General features: G+C 42.0%; 1 protein-coding gene across 1 annotated transcript in view; it reads right to left on the reverse strand.

The window, feature by feature from the left end:
* The window catches only part of LOC139749142 (uncharacterized), a 161,052-nt gene that overhangs the window by 31,310 nt on the left and 108,962 nt on the right, over positions 1 to 20,780 (reverse strand). The window contains exon 5 of the mRNA XM_071662781.1: positions 804 to 980. Within this exon, the coding sequence (XP_071518882.1) occupies positions 804 to 980 (177 nt within the window). The remainder of the gene's footprint in view (positions 1 to 803; positions 981 to 20,780) is intronic.

The following is a 20,780-nucleotide window of genomic DNA, read 5'->3' on the forward strand; positions in this document are numbered from 1 at the left end:
AGAAATAACATGTAAAAACAACAGCAGTAATGGGAAAGAAGGCTATTATGCAGCATCAGGGAGTAGGTATAGCTTAAAAAAATGCTGAGTGGAATTACATTTTCCTGTCAATTTAAACTCCTTTTTTCTTTTCACCAGACAGCCCAGTCACAGGCCAATCAGACCTCCTGTTGTCTATCTTTCTCATGTAAACACATGTAAAACCTCATTCTTCTGATTACCATACCTCTCTCTTACCTTTTTATTACTTACTACTTACTTGATCAAACCAACTCAAATGCATATTGTTTTTATACATCTTATTTCCAACACAATCATCCTCCTCCATACATCCTCATCTATAGCCCTTACCTCACATCCAATGGGTACCTTGCACAACCTGAGGTACATACATATACATAAACAGTACTTTACTGGTTCTGACTGCAGAGTAGCCTCAAAGCTGCAGCTAACCCATCAACTAGGGTTATACCTAATTCAATGATAATACCAATGGCATATGAATACAAGAAACAGGACCCAATGAGTATGATGCACAAATACTGGTAATCAATGACTTGTTCACAGCATTTTCATACTTTATATAATTTAGTTAATTAATCATAACACAATGATCTGTTCAAAGAATGGTCAAGCAAGCCTGATAATTGGAGGGGGGAGGGAGTGCTCAACATGATATACAGGTTTGCTAAGTATTCAGCCCCTGCTCATTTGGAAAAATTCATGCTAAAACATACTATAAATGAAAGTTTAAATCAAGAATAGTATGACATAAATTTATACTGTAAAAAAAAAAACCTTACCTTTGTGTAAATTTTTTGTGTATCAACCCCAAGAACATCATATCTCATGGGAGGTAGGTCAGGCGGGAGTACATCTGTTCCCAGCTCCTCAGTTAGAGGTACATGTAAGTCAGACATGATTCTAAAGATTTCTGAAGAGGGACTATCACTTTTGACCTCAACCGTGTTTGTGGTTTCCTGCAAAATACATGGTAGAAGTATGTACTAAGTATTCCACAATTCATAATATAAGAATAACAAAGGTTCCATCATATACTTCTTAGATTATATAGAAAGGTAGAGCAGTAATTCATGCTAAAAAGTTGAAAGCATATATGAGAAAACTAGCAAAAGTATGAGACTGGTATAAAGTTCAAGTTGGGATCATAATCAAAGAAAAAAGTTCACAGGATATCCTAAACCTTAAACAATGGCACGATGTGGAAGGTTATACTACAGGGACCTCTCCATTTACTCAAAAGTTATATTGCATGAATAGGGAGAAAGAATACTTCCCTAGCATTCCCCATGTGTTGTAGAAGGTGACTGAAGGGGAGAGGAGCGGGGAACTGGAAACCCTCTCCTTCCTGTATTTCAATTTCTAAAAGAGGAAACAGAAGGAGTCATGCAGGGAGTGCTCATCCTATTTGAAGGCTCCGATTGGGGTGTCTGAATGTGTGTGAAAGTAACCAAGATGAGGAAAGAGGAGAGACAGGTATTATGTTTGAGGAAAGAATCCTGGACATTTTGTCTCTGTGTGAAATGAAGCTCAAGGGTAAAGGGGAAGAATGTATTGGAAAAGTCTTGGGAGTAAAGTCAGGGCTTGGTGAGCGGACAAGAGCTAAGGAAGGAGTAGCATCACTCCTACAGCAGGAGTTGTGGGAGTGTGTGGTAGAGTGTAAGGAAGTAAATTCTAGATTAATGTGGGTAAAACTGAAAGTGGATAGAGAGAGATGGGTGATTATTGGTGCTTATGCACCTGGTCATGAGAAGAAAGATCTTGAGAGGCAAATGTTCTTGGAGCAGCTGAGTGAGTGTATCTGCAGTTTTGGTGCACAGTACCGGGTATTAGTAATGGTTGATTTAATGCGAAGGTGAGTAATGTGGCATTTGAGGGTATAATTGGTGTACATGGGGTATTCATTGTTGTGAATGGAAAAGGTGAAGAGCTTGTGGATTTGTGTGCTGAAAAAGACTGGTGATTGGGAATACCTGGTTTGAAAAGAGAGATATACACAAGTATATGTATGGGAGTAGGAGAGATGGTCAATGGGCATTATTAGATTATGTGTTAATTGATAGGCACGTAAAAGAAAGACTTTTGGATATTAATGTGCTGAGAGAGGCAGCTGGTTGGACGTCTGATCACTATCTTGTGGAGGCAAAGGTGAAGATCTGTAGAGGTTTTCAAAAAATAAAGAGAGAATATCAAGGAGAAGAGAGTGGTGAGAGTAAGTGAGCTTGGAAAGTACACTTGTGTGAGGAAGTACAAAGAGAGATTGAATGTAGAATGGCAAAAGATAAGAGCAAATGATGTGAGGGTAGTGGGTGAGGAATGGGATGTATTTAGGGAAGCAGTAATGGCATATGCAAAAGATGCATGTGGCATAAGAAAGGTGGAAAGTGGGAAGATTAGAAAGGGTAGTAAGTAGTGGAATGCAAAAGTAAAGTTGTTAGTGAAAGAGAAAAGAGAGGCATTTGCACAAGACTTGAAAGGAAGTAGTGCAAAGGACTGAGAGATGTATAACAGAAAGCAGCAGAAGGTCAAAAGGAAGGTGCAAGAGTTGAAAAAGAGGGCAAATGAGAGTTGGGATGAGAGAGTATCAGTAAACTTTTGAGAGTGTAAAAAGAAGTTTTGGAAGGAGGTAAATAACGTGCATAAGACAAGAGAACAAATGGGAACATCAATGAAGGGGGCATGGAAGGAAGTGATAACTGGTATACCCTGTTCACTCAGATCTGATAGCTGGAGCCCAGAAATTTTTTAATTAAGGATGCTCATTGGTTAATGCAAAATTAAGGAGCATGATAACACTACAGCTCTTCTTATTTCAACACACACACACACACACACACACGCACACATATCTATTCATTTATTCATTTCAATTTCTCGCTGTCTCCCACGTTAGCGAGGTAGCGCAAGGAAATAGACAAAAGAATGGCCCAAACCACCCACATACACATGTATATACATACACGTCCACAAACGCAAATAAACATACCTATACATCTCAACGTATACATATATATACACACACAGACATATACATATATACACATATACATAATTCATACTGTCTGCCTTTATTTATTCTCATCGCCATCCCGCCACACATGAAATAACAACCCTTCTCCCCGCATGTGCGCGAGGTAGCGCTAGGAAAAGACAACAAAGGCCACATTCGTTAACACTCAGTCTCTAGCTGTCATGTATAATGCACTGAAACCACAGCTCCCTTTCAACATCCAGGCCCACAAAACTTTCCATGGTTTACCCCAGACGCTTCACATGCCCTGGTTCAATCCATTGACAGCACGTCAACCCCCGGATACCGCATCGTTCCAATTCACTCTATTCCTTGCACGTCTTTCACCCTCCTGCATGTTCAGGCCCCGATCACTCAAAATCTTTTTGACTCCATATATATCTATACATATCTATTCATTTATTTATCATTTATTATCCTTTGTCGCCATCTCCTGTATTAGCCAGGTAGCACAAGGAAACAGAAGAAAGAATGGCCCAACCCTCCCACATATACATGTATATACATACACGTCCACACACGCATATATACATACCCATACATTTCAATATAAACACACACATATATATATTATCCCTGGGGATAGGGGATTAAGAATACTTCCCATGTATTCCCTGCGTGTCGTAGAAGGCGACTAAAAGGGGAGGGAGCGGGGGGCTGGAAATCCTCCCCTCTCGTTTTTTTTTTTTTTTCAATTTTCCAAAAGAAGGAACAGAGGGGGCCAGGTGAGGAATTCCAAAAAAGGCCCAGTCCTCTGTTCTTAATGCTACCTCGCTAACGAGGAAAATGGCGAATAGTTTAGAAGAAGAAAAAAAAAATAAAAATATATATATTTTCTGTTTCCCATTTTAGAAAGTTAAAAAAAAAAAATAAAAAAAATACAAGGAGTGGAGGATTTCTGGCCCCCCACTCCCGTCCCCGTTGTGAGGTAGCGCAAGGAAACAGACGAAAGAAATGGCCCAACCCATCCCCATACACATGTATATACATACGTCCACACACGAAAATATACATACCTACACAGCTTTCCATGGTTTACCCCAGACGCTTCACATGCCCTGATTCAATCCACTGACAGCACGTCAACCCCGGTATACCACATCGATCCAATTCACTCTATTCCTTGCCCCCCTTTCACCCTCCTGCATGTTCAGGCCCCAATCACATAAAATCTTTTTCACTCCATCTTTCCACCTCCAATTTGGTCTCCCACATCTCCTTGTTCCCTCCACCTCCGACACATATATCCTCTTGGTCAATCTTTCCTCACTCATTCTCTCCATGTGCCCAAACCACTTCAAAACACCCTCTTCTGCTCTCTCAACCACGCTCTTTTTATTTCCACACATCTCTCTTACCCTTACGTTACTTACTCGATCAAACCACCTTCCACCACACATTGTCCTCTAACATCTCATTTCCAGCACATCCATCCTCCTGCGCACAACTCTAACCACAGCCCACGCCTCGCAACCATACAACATTGTTGGAACCACTATTCCTTCAAACATACCCATTTTTGCTTTCCGAGATAATGTTCTCGACTTCCACACATTCTTCAAGGCTCCCAGAATTTTTGCACCCTCCCCCACCCTATGATCCACTTCCGCTTCCATGGTTCCATCCGCTGCCAGAACCACTCCCAGATATCTAAAACACTTCACTTCCTCCAGTTTTTCTCCATTCAAACTCACCTCCCAATTGAATTGACCCTCAACCCTACTGTACCTAATAACCTTGCTCTTATTCACATTTCCTCTTAACTTTCTTCTTCCACACACTTTACCAAACTCAGTCACCAGCTTCTGCAGTTTCTCACATGAATCAGCCACCAGCGCTGTATCATCAGCGAACAACAACTGACTCACTTCCCAAGCTCTCTCATCCCCAACAGACTTCATACTTGCCCCTCTTTCCAAAACTCTTGCATTCACCTCCCTAACAACCCCATCCATAAACAAATTAAACAACCATGGAGACATCACACACCCCTGCCGCAAACCTACATTCACTGAGAACCAATCACTTTCCTCTCTTCCTACACGTACACATGCCTTACATCCTCGATAAAAACTTTTCACTGCTTCTAACAACTTGCCTCCCACACCATATATTCTTAATACCTTCCACAGAGCATCTCTATCAACTCTATCATATGCCTTCTCCAGATCCATAAATGCTACATACAAATCCATTTGCTTTTCTAAGTATTTCTCACATACATTCTTCAAAGCAAACACCTGATCCACACATCCTCTACCACTTCTGAAACCACACTGCTCTTCCCCAATCTGATGCTCTGTACATGCCTTCACCCTCTCAATCAATACCCTCCCATATAATTTGCCAGGAAACTCAACAAACTTATACCTCTGTAATTTGAGCACTCACTCTTATCCCCTTTGCCTTTGTACAATGGCACTATGCACGCATTCCGCCAATCCTCAGGCACCTCACCATGAGTCATACATACATTAAATAACCTTACCAACCAGTCAACAATACAGTCACCCCCTTTTTTAATAAATTCCACTGCAATACCATCCAAACCTGCTCCCTTGCCTGCTTTCATCTTCCGCAAAGCTTTTACTACCTCTTCTCTGTTTACCAACTGAAGCTAGAAGTTTCAGTTTTCTAAATTGTTTCTTACATTTTTCACATGTATATATATGTATGTGTGTGTGTGTGTGTATATGTGCGTGTGTGTGTGTATCTGTGTGTATGTGTATATATATATGTATATCATCCCTGGGGATAGGGGTGAAAGAATACTTCCCACGCATTCCTCGCGTGTCGTAGAAAGCGACTAGAGGGGACAGGAGCGGGGGGCCAGAAATCCTCCCCTCCTTGTATTTTTTTAACTTTCTAAAATGGGAAACAGAAGAAGGAGTCACGCGGGGAGTGCTCATCCTCCTCGAAGGCTCAGATTGGGGTGCCTAAATGTGTGTGGATGTAACCAAGATGAGAAAAAAGGAGAGATAGGTAGTATGTTTGAGGAAAGGAACCTGGATGTTTTGGCTCTGAGTGAAACGAAGCTCAAGGGTAAAGGGGAAGAGTGGTTTGGGAATGTCTTGGGAGTAAAGTCAGGGGTTAGTGAGAGGACAAGAGCAAGGGAAGGAGTAGCAGTACTCCTGAAACAGGAGTTGTGGAAGTATGTGATAGAATGTAAGAAAGTAAATTCTCGATTAATATGGGTAAAACTGAAAGTTGATGGAGAGAGATGGGTGATTATTGGTGCATATGCACCTGGGCATGAGAAGAAAGATCATGAGAGGCAAGTGTTTTGGGAGCAGCTGAATGAGTGTGTTAGTGGTTTTGATGCACGAGACCGGGTTATAGTGTTGGGTGATTTGAATGCAAAGGTGAGTAATGTGGCAGTTGAGGGAATAATTGGTATACATGGGGTGTTCAGTGTTGTAAATGGAAATGGTGAAGAGCTTGTAGATTTATGTGCTGAAAAAGGACTGATGATTGGGAATACCTGGTTTAAAAAGCGAGATATACATAAGTATACGTATGTAAGTAGGAGAGATGGCCAGAGAGCATTATTGGATTACGTGTTAATTGACAGGCGTGCGAAAGAGAGACTTTTGGATGTTAATGTGCTGAGAGGTGCAACTGGAGGGATGTCTGATCATAATCTTGTGGAGGCTAAGGTGAAGATTTGTATGGATTTTCAGAAAAGAAGAGTGAATGTTGGGGTGAAGAGGGTGGTGAGAGTAAGAGAGCTTGGGAAGGAGACTTGTGTGAGGAAGTACCAGGAGAGACTGAGTACAGAATGGAAAAAGGTGAGAACAATGGAAGTAAGGGGAGTGGGGGAGGAATGGGATGTATTTAGGGAATCAGCGATGGATTGCACAAAAGATGCTTGTGGCATGAGAAGAGTGGGAGGTGGGTTGATCAGAAAGGGTAGTGAGTGGTGGGATGAAGAAGTAAGAGTATTAGTGAAAGAGAAGAGAGAGGCATTTGGACAATTTTTGCAGGGAAAAAATGAAATTGAGTGGGAGACGTATAAAAGAAAGAGACAGGAGGTCAAGAGAAAGGTGCAAGAGGTGAAAAAAAGGGCAAATGAGAGTTGGGGTGAGAGAGTATCATTAAATTTTAGGGAGAATAAAAAGATGTTCTGGAAGGAGGTAAATAAAGTGCGTAAGACAAGGGAGCAAATGGGAACTTCAGTGAAGGGCGCAAATGGGGAGGTGATAACAAGTAGTGGTGATGTGAAAAGGAGATGGAGTGAGTATTTTGAAGGTTTGTTGAATGTGTTTCATGATAGAGTGGCAGATATAGGGTGTTTTGGTCGAGGTGGTGTGCAAAGTGCGAGGGTTAGGGAAAATATATATATATATATATATATATATATATATATATATATATATATATATATATATATATATATATATATATATATATATATATATATATTTTTTTTTTTTTTTTTTTATACTTTGTCGCTGTCTCCCGCGTTTGCGAGGTAGCGCAAGGAAACAGACGAAAGAAATGGCCCAACCCCCCCCCCATACACATGTATATACATACATCCACACACGCAAATATACATACCTACACAGCTTTCCATGGTTTACCCCAGACGCTTCACATGCCTTGATTCAATCCACTGACAGCACGTCAACCCCGGTATACCACATCGCTCCAATTCACTCTATTCCTTGCCCTCCTTTCACCCTCCTGCATGTTCAGGCCCCGATCACACAAAATCTTTTTCACTCCATCTTTCCACCTCCAATTTGGTCTCCCTCTTCTCCTCGTTCCCTCCACCTCCGACACATATATCCTCTTGGTCAATCTTTCCTCACTCATTCTCTCCATGTGCCCAAACCACTTCAAAACACCCTCTTCTGCTCTCTCAACCACGCTCTTTTTATTTCCACACATCTCTCTTACCCTTACGTTACTCACTCGATCAAACCACCTCACACCACACATTGTCCTCAAACATCTCATTTCCAGCACATCCATCCTTCTGCGCACAACTCTATCCATAGCCCACGCCTCGCAACCATACAACATTGTTGGAACCACTATTCCTTCAAACATACCCATTTTTGCTTTCCGAGATAATGTTCTCGACTTCCACACATTCTTCAAGGCCCCCAGAATTTTCACCCCCTCCCCCACCCTATGATCCACTTCCGCTTCCATGGTTCCATCCGCTGCCAGATCCACTCCCAGATATCTAAAACACTTCACTTCCTCCAGTTTTTCTCCATTCAAACTCACCTCCCAATTGACTTGACCCTCAACCCTACTGTACCTAATAACCTTGCTCTTATTCACATTTACTCTTAACTTTCTTCTTCCACACACTTTACCAAACTCAGTCACTAGCTTCTGCAGTTTCTCACATGAATCAGCCACCAGCGCTGTATCATCAGCGAACAACAACTGACTCACTTCCCAAGCTCTCTCATCCCCAACAGACTTCATACTTGCCCCTCTTTCCAAAACTCTTGCATTTACCTCCCTAACAACCCCATCCATAAACAAATTAAACAACCATGGAGACATCACACACCCCTGCCGCAAACCTACATTCACTGAGAACCAATCACTTTCCTCTCTTCCTACACGTACACATGCCTTACATCCTCGATAAAAACTTTTCACTGCTTCTAACAACTTTCCTCCCACACCATATATTCTTAATACCTTCCACAGAGCATCTCTATCAACTCTATCATATGCCTTCTCCAGATCCATAAATGCTACATACAAATCCATTTGCTTTTCTAAGTATTTCTCACATACATTCTTCAAAGCAAACACCTGATCCACACATCCTCTACCACTTCTGAAACCACACTGCTCTTCCCCAATCTGATGCTCTGTACATGCCTTCACCCTCTCAATCAATACCCTCCCATATAATTTACCAGGAATACTCAACAAACTTATACCTCTGTAATTTGAGCACTCACTCTTATCCCCTTTGCCTTTGTACAATGGCACTATGCACGCATTCCGCCAATCCTCAGGCACCTCACCATGAGTCATACATACATTAAATAACCTTACCAACCAGTCAACAATACAGTCACCCCCTTTTTTAATAAATTCCACTGCAATACCATCCAAACCTGCTCCCTTGCCTGCTTTCATCTTCCGCAAAGCTTTTACTACCTCTTCTCTGTTTACCAACTGAAGCTAGAAGTTTCAGTTTTCTAAATTGTTTCTTACATTTTTCACATGTATATATATGTATGTGTGTGTGTGTGTGTATATGTGCGTGTGTGTGTGTATGTGTGTGTATGTGTATATATATATGTATATCATCCCTGGGGATAGGGGTGAAAGAATACTTCCCACGCATTCCTCGCGTGTCGTAGAAAGCGACTAGAGGGGACAGGAGCGGGGGGCCAGAAATCCTCCCCTCCTTGTATTTTTTTAACTTTCTAAAATGGGAAACAGAAGAAGGAGTCACGCGGGGAGTGCTCATCCTCCTCGAAGGCTCAGATTGGGGTGCCTAAATGTGTGTGGATGTAACCAAGATGAGAAAAAAGGAGAGATAGGTAGTATGTTTGAGGAAAGGAACCTGGATGTTTTGGCTCTGAGTGAAACGAAGCTCAAGGGTAAAGGGGAAGAGTGGTTTGGGAATGTCTTGGGAGTAAAGTCAGGGGTTAGTGAGAGGACAAGAGCAAGGGAAGGAGTAGCAGTACTCCTGAAACAGGAGTTGTGGAAGTATGTGATAGAATGTAAGAAAGTAAATTCTCGATTAATATGGGTAAAACTGAAAGTTGATGGAGAGAGATGGGTGATTATTGGTGCATATGCACCTGGGCATGAGAAGAAAGATCATGAGAGGCAAGTGTTTTGGGAGCAGCTGAATGAGTGTGTTAGTGGTTTTGATGCACGAGACCGGGTTATAGTGTTGGGTGATTTGAATGCAAAGGTGAGTAATGTGGCAGTTGAGGGAATAATTGGTATACATGGGGTGTTCAGTGTTGTAAATGGAAATGGTGAAGAGCTTGTAGATTTATGTGCTGAAAAAGGACTGATGATTGGGAATACCTGGTTTAAAAAGCGAGATATACATAAGTATACGTATGTAAGTAGGAGAGATGGCCAGAGAGCATTATTGGATTACGTGTTAATTGACAGGCGTGCGAAAGAGAGACTTTTGGATGTTAATGTGCTGAGAGGTGCAACTGGAGGGATGTCTGATCATAATCTTGTGGAGGCTAAGGTGAAGATTTGTATGGATTTTCAGAAAAGAAGAGTGAATGTTGGGGTGAAGAGGGTGGTGAGAGTAAGAGAGCTTGGGAAGGAGACTTGTGTGAGGAAGTACCAGGAGAGACTGAGTACAGAATGGAAAAAGGTGAGAACAATGGAAGTAAGGGGAGTGGGGGAGGAATGGGATGTATTTAGGGAATCAGTGATGGATTGCGCAAAAGATGCTTGTGGCATGAGAAGAGTGGGAGGTGGGTTGATCAGAAAGGGTAGTGAGTGGTGGGATGAAGAAGTAAGAGTATTAGTGAAAGAGAAGAGAGAGGCATTTGGACGATTTTTGCAGGGAAAAAATGAAATTGAGTGGGAGACGTATAAAAGAAAGAGACAGGAGGTCAAGAGAAAGGTGCAAGAGGTGAAAAAAAGGGCAAATGAGAGTTGGGGTGAGAGAGTATCATTAAATTTTAGGGAGAATAAAAAGATGTTCTGGAAGGAGGTAAATAAAGTGCATAAGACAAGGGAGCAAATGGGAACTTCAGTGAAGGGCGCAAATGGGGAGGTGATAACAAGTAGTGGTGATGTGAAAAGGAGATGGAGTGAGTATTTTGAAGGTTTGTTGAATGTGTTTGATGATAGAGTGGCAGATATAGGGTGTTTTGGTCGAGGTGGTGTGCAAAGTGCGAGGGTTAGGGAAAATATATATATATATATATATATATATATATATATATATATATATATATATATATATATATATATATATATTTTTTTTTTTTTTTTTTTTTTTTATACTTTGTCGCTGTCTCCCGCGTTTGCGAGGTAGCGCAAGGAAACAGACGAAAGAAATGGCCCAACCCCCCCCCATACACATGTATATACATACGTCCACACACGCAAATATACATACCTACACAGCTTTCCATGGTTTACCCCAGACGCTTCACATGCCTTGATTCAATCCACTGACAGCACGTCAACCCCGGTATACCACATCGCTCCAATTCACTCTATTCCTTGCCCTCCTTTCACCCTCCTGCATGTTCAGGCCCCGATCACACAAAATCTTTTTCACTCCATCTTTCCACCTCCAATTTGGTCTCCCTCTTCTCCTCGTTCCCTCCACCTCCGACACATATATCCTCTTGGTCAATCTTTCCTCACTCATTCTCTCCATGTGCCCAAACCACTTCAAAACACCCTCTTCTGCTCTCTCAACCACGCTCTTTTTATTTCCACACATCTCTCTTACCCTTACGTTACTCACTCGATCAAACCACCTCACACCACACATTGTCCTCAAACATCTCATTTCCAGCACATCCATCCTCCTGCGCACAACTCTATCCATAGCCCACGCCTCGCAACCATACAACATTGTTGGAACCACTATTCCTTCAAACATACCCATTTTTGCTTTCCGAGATAATGTTCTCGACTTCCACACATTCTTCAAGGCCCCCAGAATTTTCGCCCCCTCCCCCACCCTATGATCCACTTCTGCTTCCATGGTTCCATCCGCTGCCAGATCCACTCCCAGATATCTAAAACACTTCACTTCCTCCAGTTTTTCTCCATTCAAACTCACCTCCCAATTGACTTGACCCTCAACCCTACTGTACCTAATAACCTTGCTCTTATTCACATTTACTCTTAACTTTCTTCTTCCACACACTTTACCAAACTCAGTCACCAGCTTCTGCAGTTTCTCACATGAATCAGCCACCAGCGCTGTATCATCAGCGAACAACAACTGACTCACTTCCCAAGCTCTCTCATCCCAACAGACTTCATACTTGCCCCTCTTTCCAAAACTCTTGCATTTACCTCCCTAACAACCCCATCCATAAACAAATTAAACAACCATGGAGACATCACACACCCCTGCCGCAAACCTACATTCACTGAGAACCAATCACTTTCCTCTCTTCCTACACGTACACATGCCTTACATCCTCGATAAAAACTTTTCACTGCTTCTAACAACTTTCCTCCCACACCATATATTCTTAATACCTTCCACAGAGCATCTCTATCAACTCTATCATATGCCTTCTCCAGATCCATAAATGCTACATACAAATCCATTTGCTTTTCTAAGTATTTCTCACATACATTCTTCAAAGCAAACACCTGATCCACACATCCTCTACCACTTCTGAAACCACACTGCTCTTCCCCAATCTGATGCTCTGTACATGCCTTCACCCTCTCAATCAATACCCTCCCATATAATTTACCAGGAATACTCAACAAACTTATACCTCTGTAATTTGAGCACTCACTCTTATCCCCTTTGCCTTTGTACAATGGCACTATGCACGCATTCCGCCAATCCTCAGGCACCTCACCATGAGTCATACATACATTAAATAACCTTACCAACCACTCAACAATACAGTCACCCCCTTTTTTAATAAATTCCACTGCAATACCATCCAAACCTGCTGCCTTGCCGGCTTTCATCTTCTGCAAAGCTTTCACTACCTCTCCTCTGTTTACCAAATCATTTTCCCTAACCCTCTCACTTTGCACACCACCTCGACCAAAACACCCTATATCTGCCACTCTATCATCAAACACATTCAACAAACCTTCAAAATACTCACTCCATCTCCTTCTCACATCACCACTACTTGTTATCACCTCCCCATTTGCGCCCTTCACTGAAGTTCCCATTTGCTCCCTTGTCTTACGCACTTTATTTACCTCCTTCCAGAACATCTTTTTATTCTCCCTAAAATTTAATGATACTCTCTCACCCCAACTCTCATTTGCCCTTTTTTTCACCTCTTGCACCTTTCTCTTGACCTCCTGTCTCTTTCTTTTATACATCTCCCACTCAATTGCATTTTTTCCCTGCAAAAATCGTCCAAATGCCTCTCTCTTCTCTTTCACTAATACTCTTACTTCTTCATCCCACCACTCACTACCCTTTCTAATCAACCCACCTCCCACTCTTCTCATGCCACAAGCATCTTTTGCGCAATCCATCACTGATTCCCTAAATACATCCCATTCCTCCCCCACTCCCCTTGCTTCCATTGTTCTCACCTTTTTCCATTCTGTACTCAGTCTCTCCTGGTACTTCCTCACACAGGTCTCCTTCTCAAGCTCACTTACTCTCACCACCCTCTTCACCCCAACATTCACTCTTCTTTTCTGAAAACCCATACAGATCTTCACCTTAGCCTCCACAAGATAATGATCAGACATCCCTCCAGTTGCACCTCTCAGCACATTAACATCCAAAAGTCTCTCTTTCGCACGCCTGTCAATTAACACGTAATCCAATAACGCTCTCTGGCCATCTCTCCTACTTACATAAGTATACTTATGTATATCTCGCTTTTTAAACCAGGTATTCCCAATCATCAGTCCTTTTTCAGCACATAAATCTACAAGCTCTTCACCATTTCCATTTACAACACTGAACACCCCATGTATACCAATTATTCCCTCAACTGCCACATTACTCACCTTTGCATTCAAATCACCCATCACTATAACCCGGTCTCGTGCATCAAAACCACTAACACACTCATTCAGCTGCTCCCAAAACACTTGCCTCTCTTGATCTTTCTTCTCATGCCCAGGTGCATATGCACCAATAATCACCCACCTCTCTCCATCAACTTTCAGTTTTACCCATATTAATCGAGAATTTACTTTCTTACACTCTATCACATACTCCCACAACTCCTGTTTCAGGAGTATTGCTACTCCTTCCCTTGCTCTTGTCCTCTCACTAACCCCTGACTTTACTCCCCAGACATTCCCAAACCACTCTTCCCCTTTACCCTTGAGCTTCGTTTCACTCAGAGCCAAAACATCCAGGTTCCTTTCCTCAAACATACTACCTATCTCTCCTTTTTTCACATCTTGGTTACATCCACACACATTTAGGCACCCCACTCTGAGCCTTCGAGGAGGATGAGCACTCCCCGCGTGACTCCTTCTTCTGTTTCCCATTTTAGAAAGTTAATACAAGGAGGGGAGGATTTCTGGCCCCCCGCTCCCGTCCCCTCTAGTCGTTTTCTACGACACGCGAGGAATACGTGGGAAGTATTCTTTCACCCCTATCCCCAGGGATAATATACATATATACATATACATATACACATACACACACATACACATACACACGCACATATACACACACACACACATACATATATATACATATGAAAAATGTAAGAAACAATTTAGAAAACTGAAACTTCTAGCTTGAAATGAATGGAAAAAAATGAATGTCACATAATGGTTCAACCTCTGGCTATGGAAAAAAGGAAATGTATAATTTATTTACACAAATATATATATATATTTTTTTTTTTTTTTTTTTTGCTTTGTCGCTGTCTCCCACGTTTGCGAGGCAGTGCAAGGAAACAGACGAAAGAAATGGCCCAACCCACCCCCATACACATGTGTATACATACGTCCACACACGCACATATACATACCTACACAGCTTTCCATGATTTACCCCAGACGCTTCACATACCCTGATTCAATCCACTGACAGCACGTCAAGCCCTGTATACCACATCGATCCAATTCACTCTATTCCTTGCCCTCCTTTCACCCTCCTGCATGTTCAGGCCCCGATCACACAAAATCTTTTTCACTCCATCTTTCCACCTCCAATTTGGTCTCCCACTTCTCCTCGTTCCCTCCACCTCCGACACATATATCCTCTTGGTCAATCTTTCCTCACTCATTCTCTCCATGAGCCCAAACCATTTCAAAACACCCTCTTCTGCTCTCTCAACCACGCTCTTTTTATTTCCACACATCTCTCTTACCCTTACGTTACTTACTCGATCAAACCACCTCACACCACACATTGTCCTCAAACATCTCATTTCCAGCACATCCATCCTCCTGCGCACAACTCTATCCATAGCCCACGCCTCGCAACCATACAACATTGTTGGAACCACTATTCCTTCAAACATACCCATTTTTGCTTTCCGAGATAATGTTCTCGGCTTCCACACATTCTTCAAGGCTCCCAGGATTTTCGCCCCCTCCCCCACCCTATGATCCACTTCTGCTCCCATGGTTCCATCCGCTGCCAGATCCACTCCCAGATATCTAAAACACTTTACTTCCTCCAGTTTTTCTACATTCAAACTTACCTCCCAATTGACTTGACCCTCAACCCTACTGTACCTAATAACCTTGCTCTTATTCACATTTACTCTTAACTTTCTTCTTTCACACACTTTACCAAACTCAGTCACCAGCTTCTGCAGTTTCTCACATGAATCAGCCACCAGCGCTGTATCATCAGTGAACAACAACTGACTCACTTCCCAAGCTCTCTCATCCCCAACAGACTTCATACTTGCCCCTCTTTCCAAAACTCTTGCATTCACCTCCCTAACAACCCCATCCATAAACAAATTAAACAACCATGGAGACATCACACACCCCTGCCACAAACCTACATTCACTGAGAACCAATCACTTTCCTCTCTTCCTACACGTACACATGCCTTACATCCTCGAGAAGGCGACTAGAGGGGACGGGAGCGGGGGGCCAGAAATCCTCCCCTCCTTGTATTTTTTAACTTTCTAAAATGGGAAACAGAAGAAGGAGTCACGCGGGGAGTGCTCATCCTCCTCGAAGGCTCAGACTGGGGTGTCTAAATGTGTGTGGATGTAACCAAGAGGTGAAAAAAGGAGAGATAGGTAGTATGTTTGAGGAAAGGAACCTGGATGTTTTGGCTCTGAGTGAAACGAAGCTCAAGGGTAAAGGGGAAGAGTGGTTTGGGAATATCTTGGGAGTAAAGTCAGGGGTTAGTGAGAGGACAAGAGCAAGTGTTTTGGGAGCAGCTGAATGAGTGTGTTAGTGGTTTTGATGCACGAGACCGGGTTATAGTGATGGGTGATTTGAATGCAAAGGTAAGTGATGTGGCAGTTGAGGGAATAATTGGTATACATGGGGTGTTCAGTGTTGTAAATGGAAATGGTGGAGAGCTTGTAGATTTATGTGCTGAAAAAGGACTGGTGATTGGGAATACCTGGTTTAAAAAGCGAGATATACATAAGTATACGTATGTAAGTAGGAGAGATGGCCAGAGAGCGTTATTGGATTACGTGTTAATTGACAGGCGCGCAAAAGAGACTTTTGGATGTTAATGTGCTGAGAGGTGCAACTGGAGGGATGTCTGATCATTATCTTGTGGAGGCTAAGGTGAAGATTTGTACGGGTTTTCAGAAAAGAAGAGTGAATGTTGGGGTGAAGAGGGTGGTGAGAGTAAGTGAGCTTGGGAAGGAGACTTGTGTGAGGAAGTACCAGGAGAGACTGAGTACAGAATGGAAAAAGGTGAGAACAATGGAAGTAAGGGGAGTGGGGGAGGAATGGGATGTATTTAGGGAATCAGTGATGGATTGCGCAAAAGACGCTTGTGGCATGAGAAGAGTGGGAGGTGGGTTGGTTAGAAAGGGTAGTGAGTGGCGGGATGAAGAAGTAAGATTATTAGTGAAAGAGAAGAGAGAGGCATTTGGACGATTTTTGCAGGGAAAAAATGCAACTGAGTGGGAGAAGTATAAAAGAAAGAGACAGGAGGTCAAGAGAAAGGTGCAAGAGGTGAAAAAGAGGGCAAATGAGAGTTGGGGTGAGAGAGTATCATTAAATAATAGGGAGAATAAAAAGAAGTTCTGGAAGGAGGTAAATAAAGTGCGTAAGACAAGGGAACAAATGGGAACTTCAGTGAAGGGCGCAAATGGGGAGGTGATAACAAGTAGTGGTGATGTGAGGAGATGGAGTGAGTATTTTGAAGGTTTGTTGAATGTGTTTGATGATAGAGTGGCAGATATAGGGTGTTTTGGTCGAGGTGGCGTGCAAAGTGAGAGGGTTAGGGAAAATGATTTGGTAAACAGAGAAGAGGTAGTAAAAGCTTTGCGGAAGATGAAAGCTGGCAAGGCAGCAGGTTTGGATGGTATTGCAGTGGAATTTATTAAAAAAGGGGGTGACTGTATTATTGACTGGTTGGTAAGGTTATTTAATGTATGTATGACTCATGGTGAGGTGCCTGAGGATTGGCGGAATGCGTGCATAGTGCCATTGTACAAAGGCAAAGGGGATAAGAGTGAGTGCTCAAATTATAGAGGTATAAGTTTGTTGAATATTCCTGGTAAATTATATGGGAGGGTATTGATTGAGAGAGTGAAGGCATGTACAGAGCATCAGATTGGGGAAGAGCAGTGTGGTTTCAGAAGTGGCACAGGATGTGTGGATCAGGTGTTTGCTTTGAAGAATGTATGTGAGAAATACTTAGAAAAGCAAATGGATTTGTATGTAGCATTTATGGATCTGGAGAAGGCATATGATAGAGTTGATAGAGATGCTCTGTGGAAGGTATTAAGAATATATGGTGTGGGAGGCAAGTTGTTAGAAGCAGTGAAAAGTTTTTATCGAGGATATATATATATATATATATTTTTTTTTTTTTTTTTTTTTTTTTTATACTTTGTCGCTGTCTCCCGCGTTTGCGAGGTAGCGCAAGGAAACAGACGAAAGAAATGGCCCAACCCCCCCCCCACATACACATGTACATACACACGTCCACACGCAAATATACATACCTACACAGCTTTCCATGGTTTACCCCAGACGCTTCACATGCCTTGATTCAATCCACTGACAGCACGTCAACCCCTGTATACCACATGACTCCAATTCACTCTATTCCTTGCCCTCCTTTCACCCTCCTGCATGTTCAGGCCCCGATCACACAAAATCTTTTTCACTCCATCTTTCCACCTCCAATTTGGTCTCCCTCTTCTCCTCGTTCCCTCCACCTCCGACACATATATCCTCTTGGTCAATCTCTCCTCACTCATTCTCTCCATGTGCCCAAACCATTTCAAAACACCCTCTTCTGCTCTCTCAACCACGCTCTTTTTATTTCCACACATCTCTCTTACCCTTACGTTACTTACTCGATCAAACCACCTCACACCACACATTGTCCTCAAACATCTCATTTCCAGCACATCCATCCTCCTGCGCACATCTCTATCCATAGCCCACGCCTCGCAACCATACAACATTGTTGGAACCACTATTCCCTCAAACATACCCATTTTCGCTTTCCGAGATAATGTTCTCGACTTCCACACATTTTTCAAGGCTCCCAAAATTTTCGCCCCCTCCCCCACCCTATGATCCACTTCCGCTTCCATGGTTCCATCCGCTGACAGATCCACTCCCAGATATCTAAAACACTTCACTTCCTCCAGTTTTTCTCCATTCAAACTCACCTCCCAATTGACTTGACCCTCACCCCTACTGTACCTAATAACCTTGCTCTTATTCACATTTACTCTCAACTTTCTTCTTCCACACACTTTACCAAACTCAGTCACCAGCTTCTGCAGTTTCTCACATGAATCAGCCACCAGCGCTGTATCATCAGCGAACAACAACTGACTCACTTCCCAAGCTCTCTCATCCCCAACAGACTTCATACTTGCCCCTCTTTCCAGGACTCTTGCATTTACCTCCCTTACAACCCCATCCATAAACAAATTAAACAACCATGGAGACATCACACACCCCTGCCGCAAACCTACATTCACTGAGAACCAATCACTTTCCTCTCTTCCTACACGTACACATGCCTTACATCCTCGATAAAAACTTTTCACTGCTTCTAACAACTTGCCTCCCACACCATATATTCTTAATACCTTCCACAGAGCATCTCTATCAACTCTATCATATGCCTTCTCCAGATCCATAAATGCTACATACAAATCCATTTGCTTTTCTAAGTATTTCTCACATACATTCTTCAAAGCAAACACCTGATCCACACATCCTCTACCACTTCTGAAACCGCACTGCTCTTCCCCAATCTGATGCTCTGTACATGCCTTCACCCTCTCGATCAATACCCTCCCATATAATTTACCAGGAATACTCAACAAACTTATACCTCTGTAATTTGAGCACTCACTCTTATCCCCTTTGCCTTTGTACAATGGCACTATGCACGCATTCCGCCAATCCTCAGGCACCTCACCATATATATATATATATATATATATATATATATATATATATATATATATATATATATTTTTTTTTTTTTTTTTTATACGTTTCGCCATTTCCCGCATTTGCGAGGTAGCATTAAGAACAGAGGACTGGGCCTCAGAGGGAAAATCCCTACCTGGCCCCCCCTCTCCATTCCTTCCTTTGGAAAATAAAAAAAAAAAAAACGAGAGGGGAGGATTTCCAGCCACCCGCTCCCTCCCCTTTTAGTCGCCTTCTATGACACGCAGGGAATACGTGGGAAGTATTCTTCCTCCCCTATCCCCAGGGATATATATATTTACCAATAATATGTTAGAGCACGAACTTTATGTATTTACAGGTAAAAACATACATCAATCTCACCAACTTGGAAGAGGCATGTTGCTTACATTCACACAAACCATTTGTATTCATCTAAGATGATGCATGTTAATGTGACCACTAATATAAGCACTACTATAAGCAATGCCTTTACCATAAAAACTAATCACACCAATGATGAACTACATTACACACCAATTTGTATTCCTGTGTTTTTAATCTCCCAGTATACTGGTATGCATGCTGTATGTACTAATTTCAAAATGGAACTAACAAAAAGAATGGGGCTGCATTTGAATGTGGTCAGTAACCTTCTGTGAATGTGTATAAAAATAATATTACTATTTCATTGATGCATAAAATGCTTGCATCACGAATGAATGTCCTTAAATATCTCAAACACTCAATATTCACCAGTGAAACTCTAAGACAGTGTTCATAAGTTTTCCTTAGTTAAACAATGGCCAAATTCTCTTTTAACTGTTTGTCTCTAGCATGAACCTTATCACTTGAGACCTTTACTCATACTTGTGGAAGCAGCATAATTACCAACCAATAATATCACATTTCTCTACAATACAACGGATTGTTTAAAGAGTAAAAGCTTTACTGTGATCATAAAAATTTTATTAAAATTAGGAAGGGCTCAACATAATCAACTGTTAATATGTGCTCTATTACATTCCATAGTGAGAATTCTGTCCGAGGATTGGGCATTCCTGACCTTTGTCAGCCTGGGTGGTTCAAGCTGGGGACAACAGTTTTATAAAACTGATTACCTAAAAATGCAGTGTGTGTGTGTGTGTGTGTGTGTGTGTGTGTGTGTGTGTGTGTGTGTGTGTGTGTGTGTGTGTGTGTGTGTGTGCGTGTGTGTGTGTGTGTGTGTGTGTGTGTGTGTGTGTGATTCATTCAATGTATACATGCATTAAGTCAATGAAATACGACTGACAGATGGATACTACCAACTTATGGATGTTCTGTTACTGAGATTTAAGTACTGGTACACTTCATGTAAGATATACATTCATATAGAATGAAAGAGAAAAAGTCTGAGAACCATATTAACATTAGTTATCCACAGGATATGAGGTCCACATGATTTATGTATATTTCTTACAATGTCCTGCCCTTATCTGGGGCAAATTTAAACTTTTTCCCCAACAAAAATCATGCCAA

This window comes from Panulirus ornatus, chromosome 6, assembly GCF_036320965.1.
Source record: "Panulirus ornatus isolate Po-2019 chromosome 6, ASM3632096v1, whole genome shotgun sequence".
Taxonomy (NCBI): domain Eukaryota; kingdom Metazoa; phylum Arthropoda; class Malacostraca; order Decapoda; family Palinuridae; genus Panulirus; species Panulirus ornatus.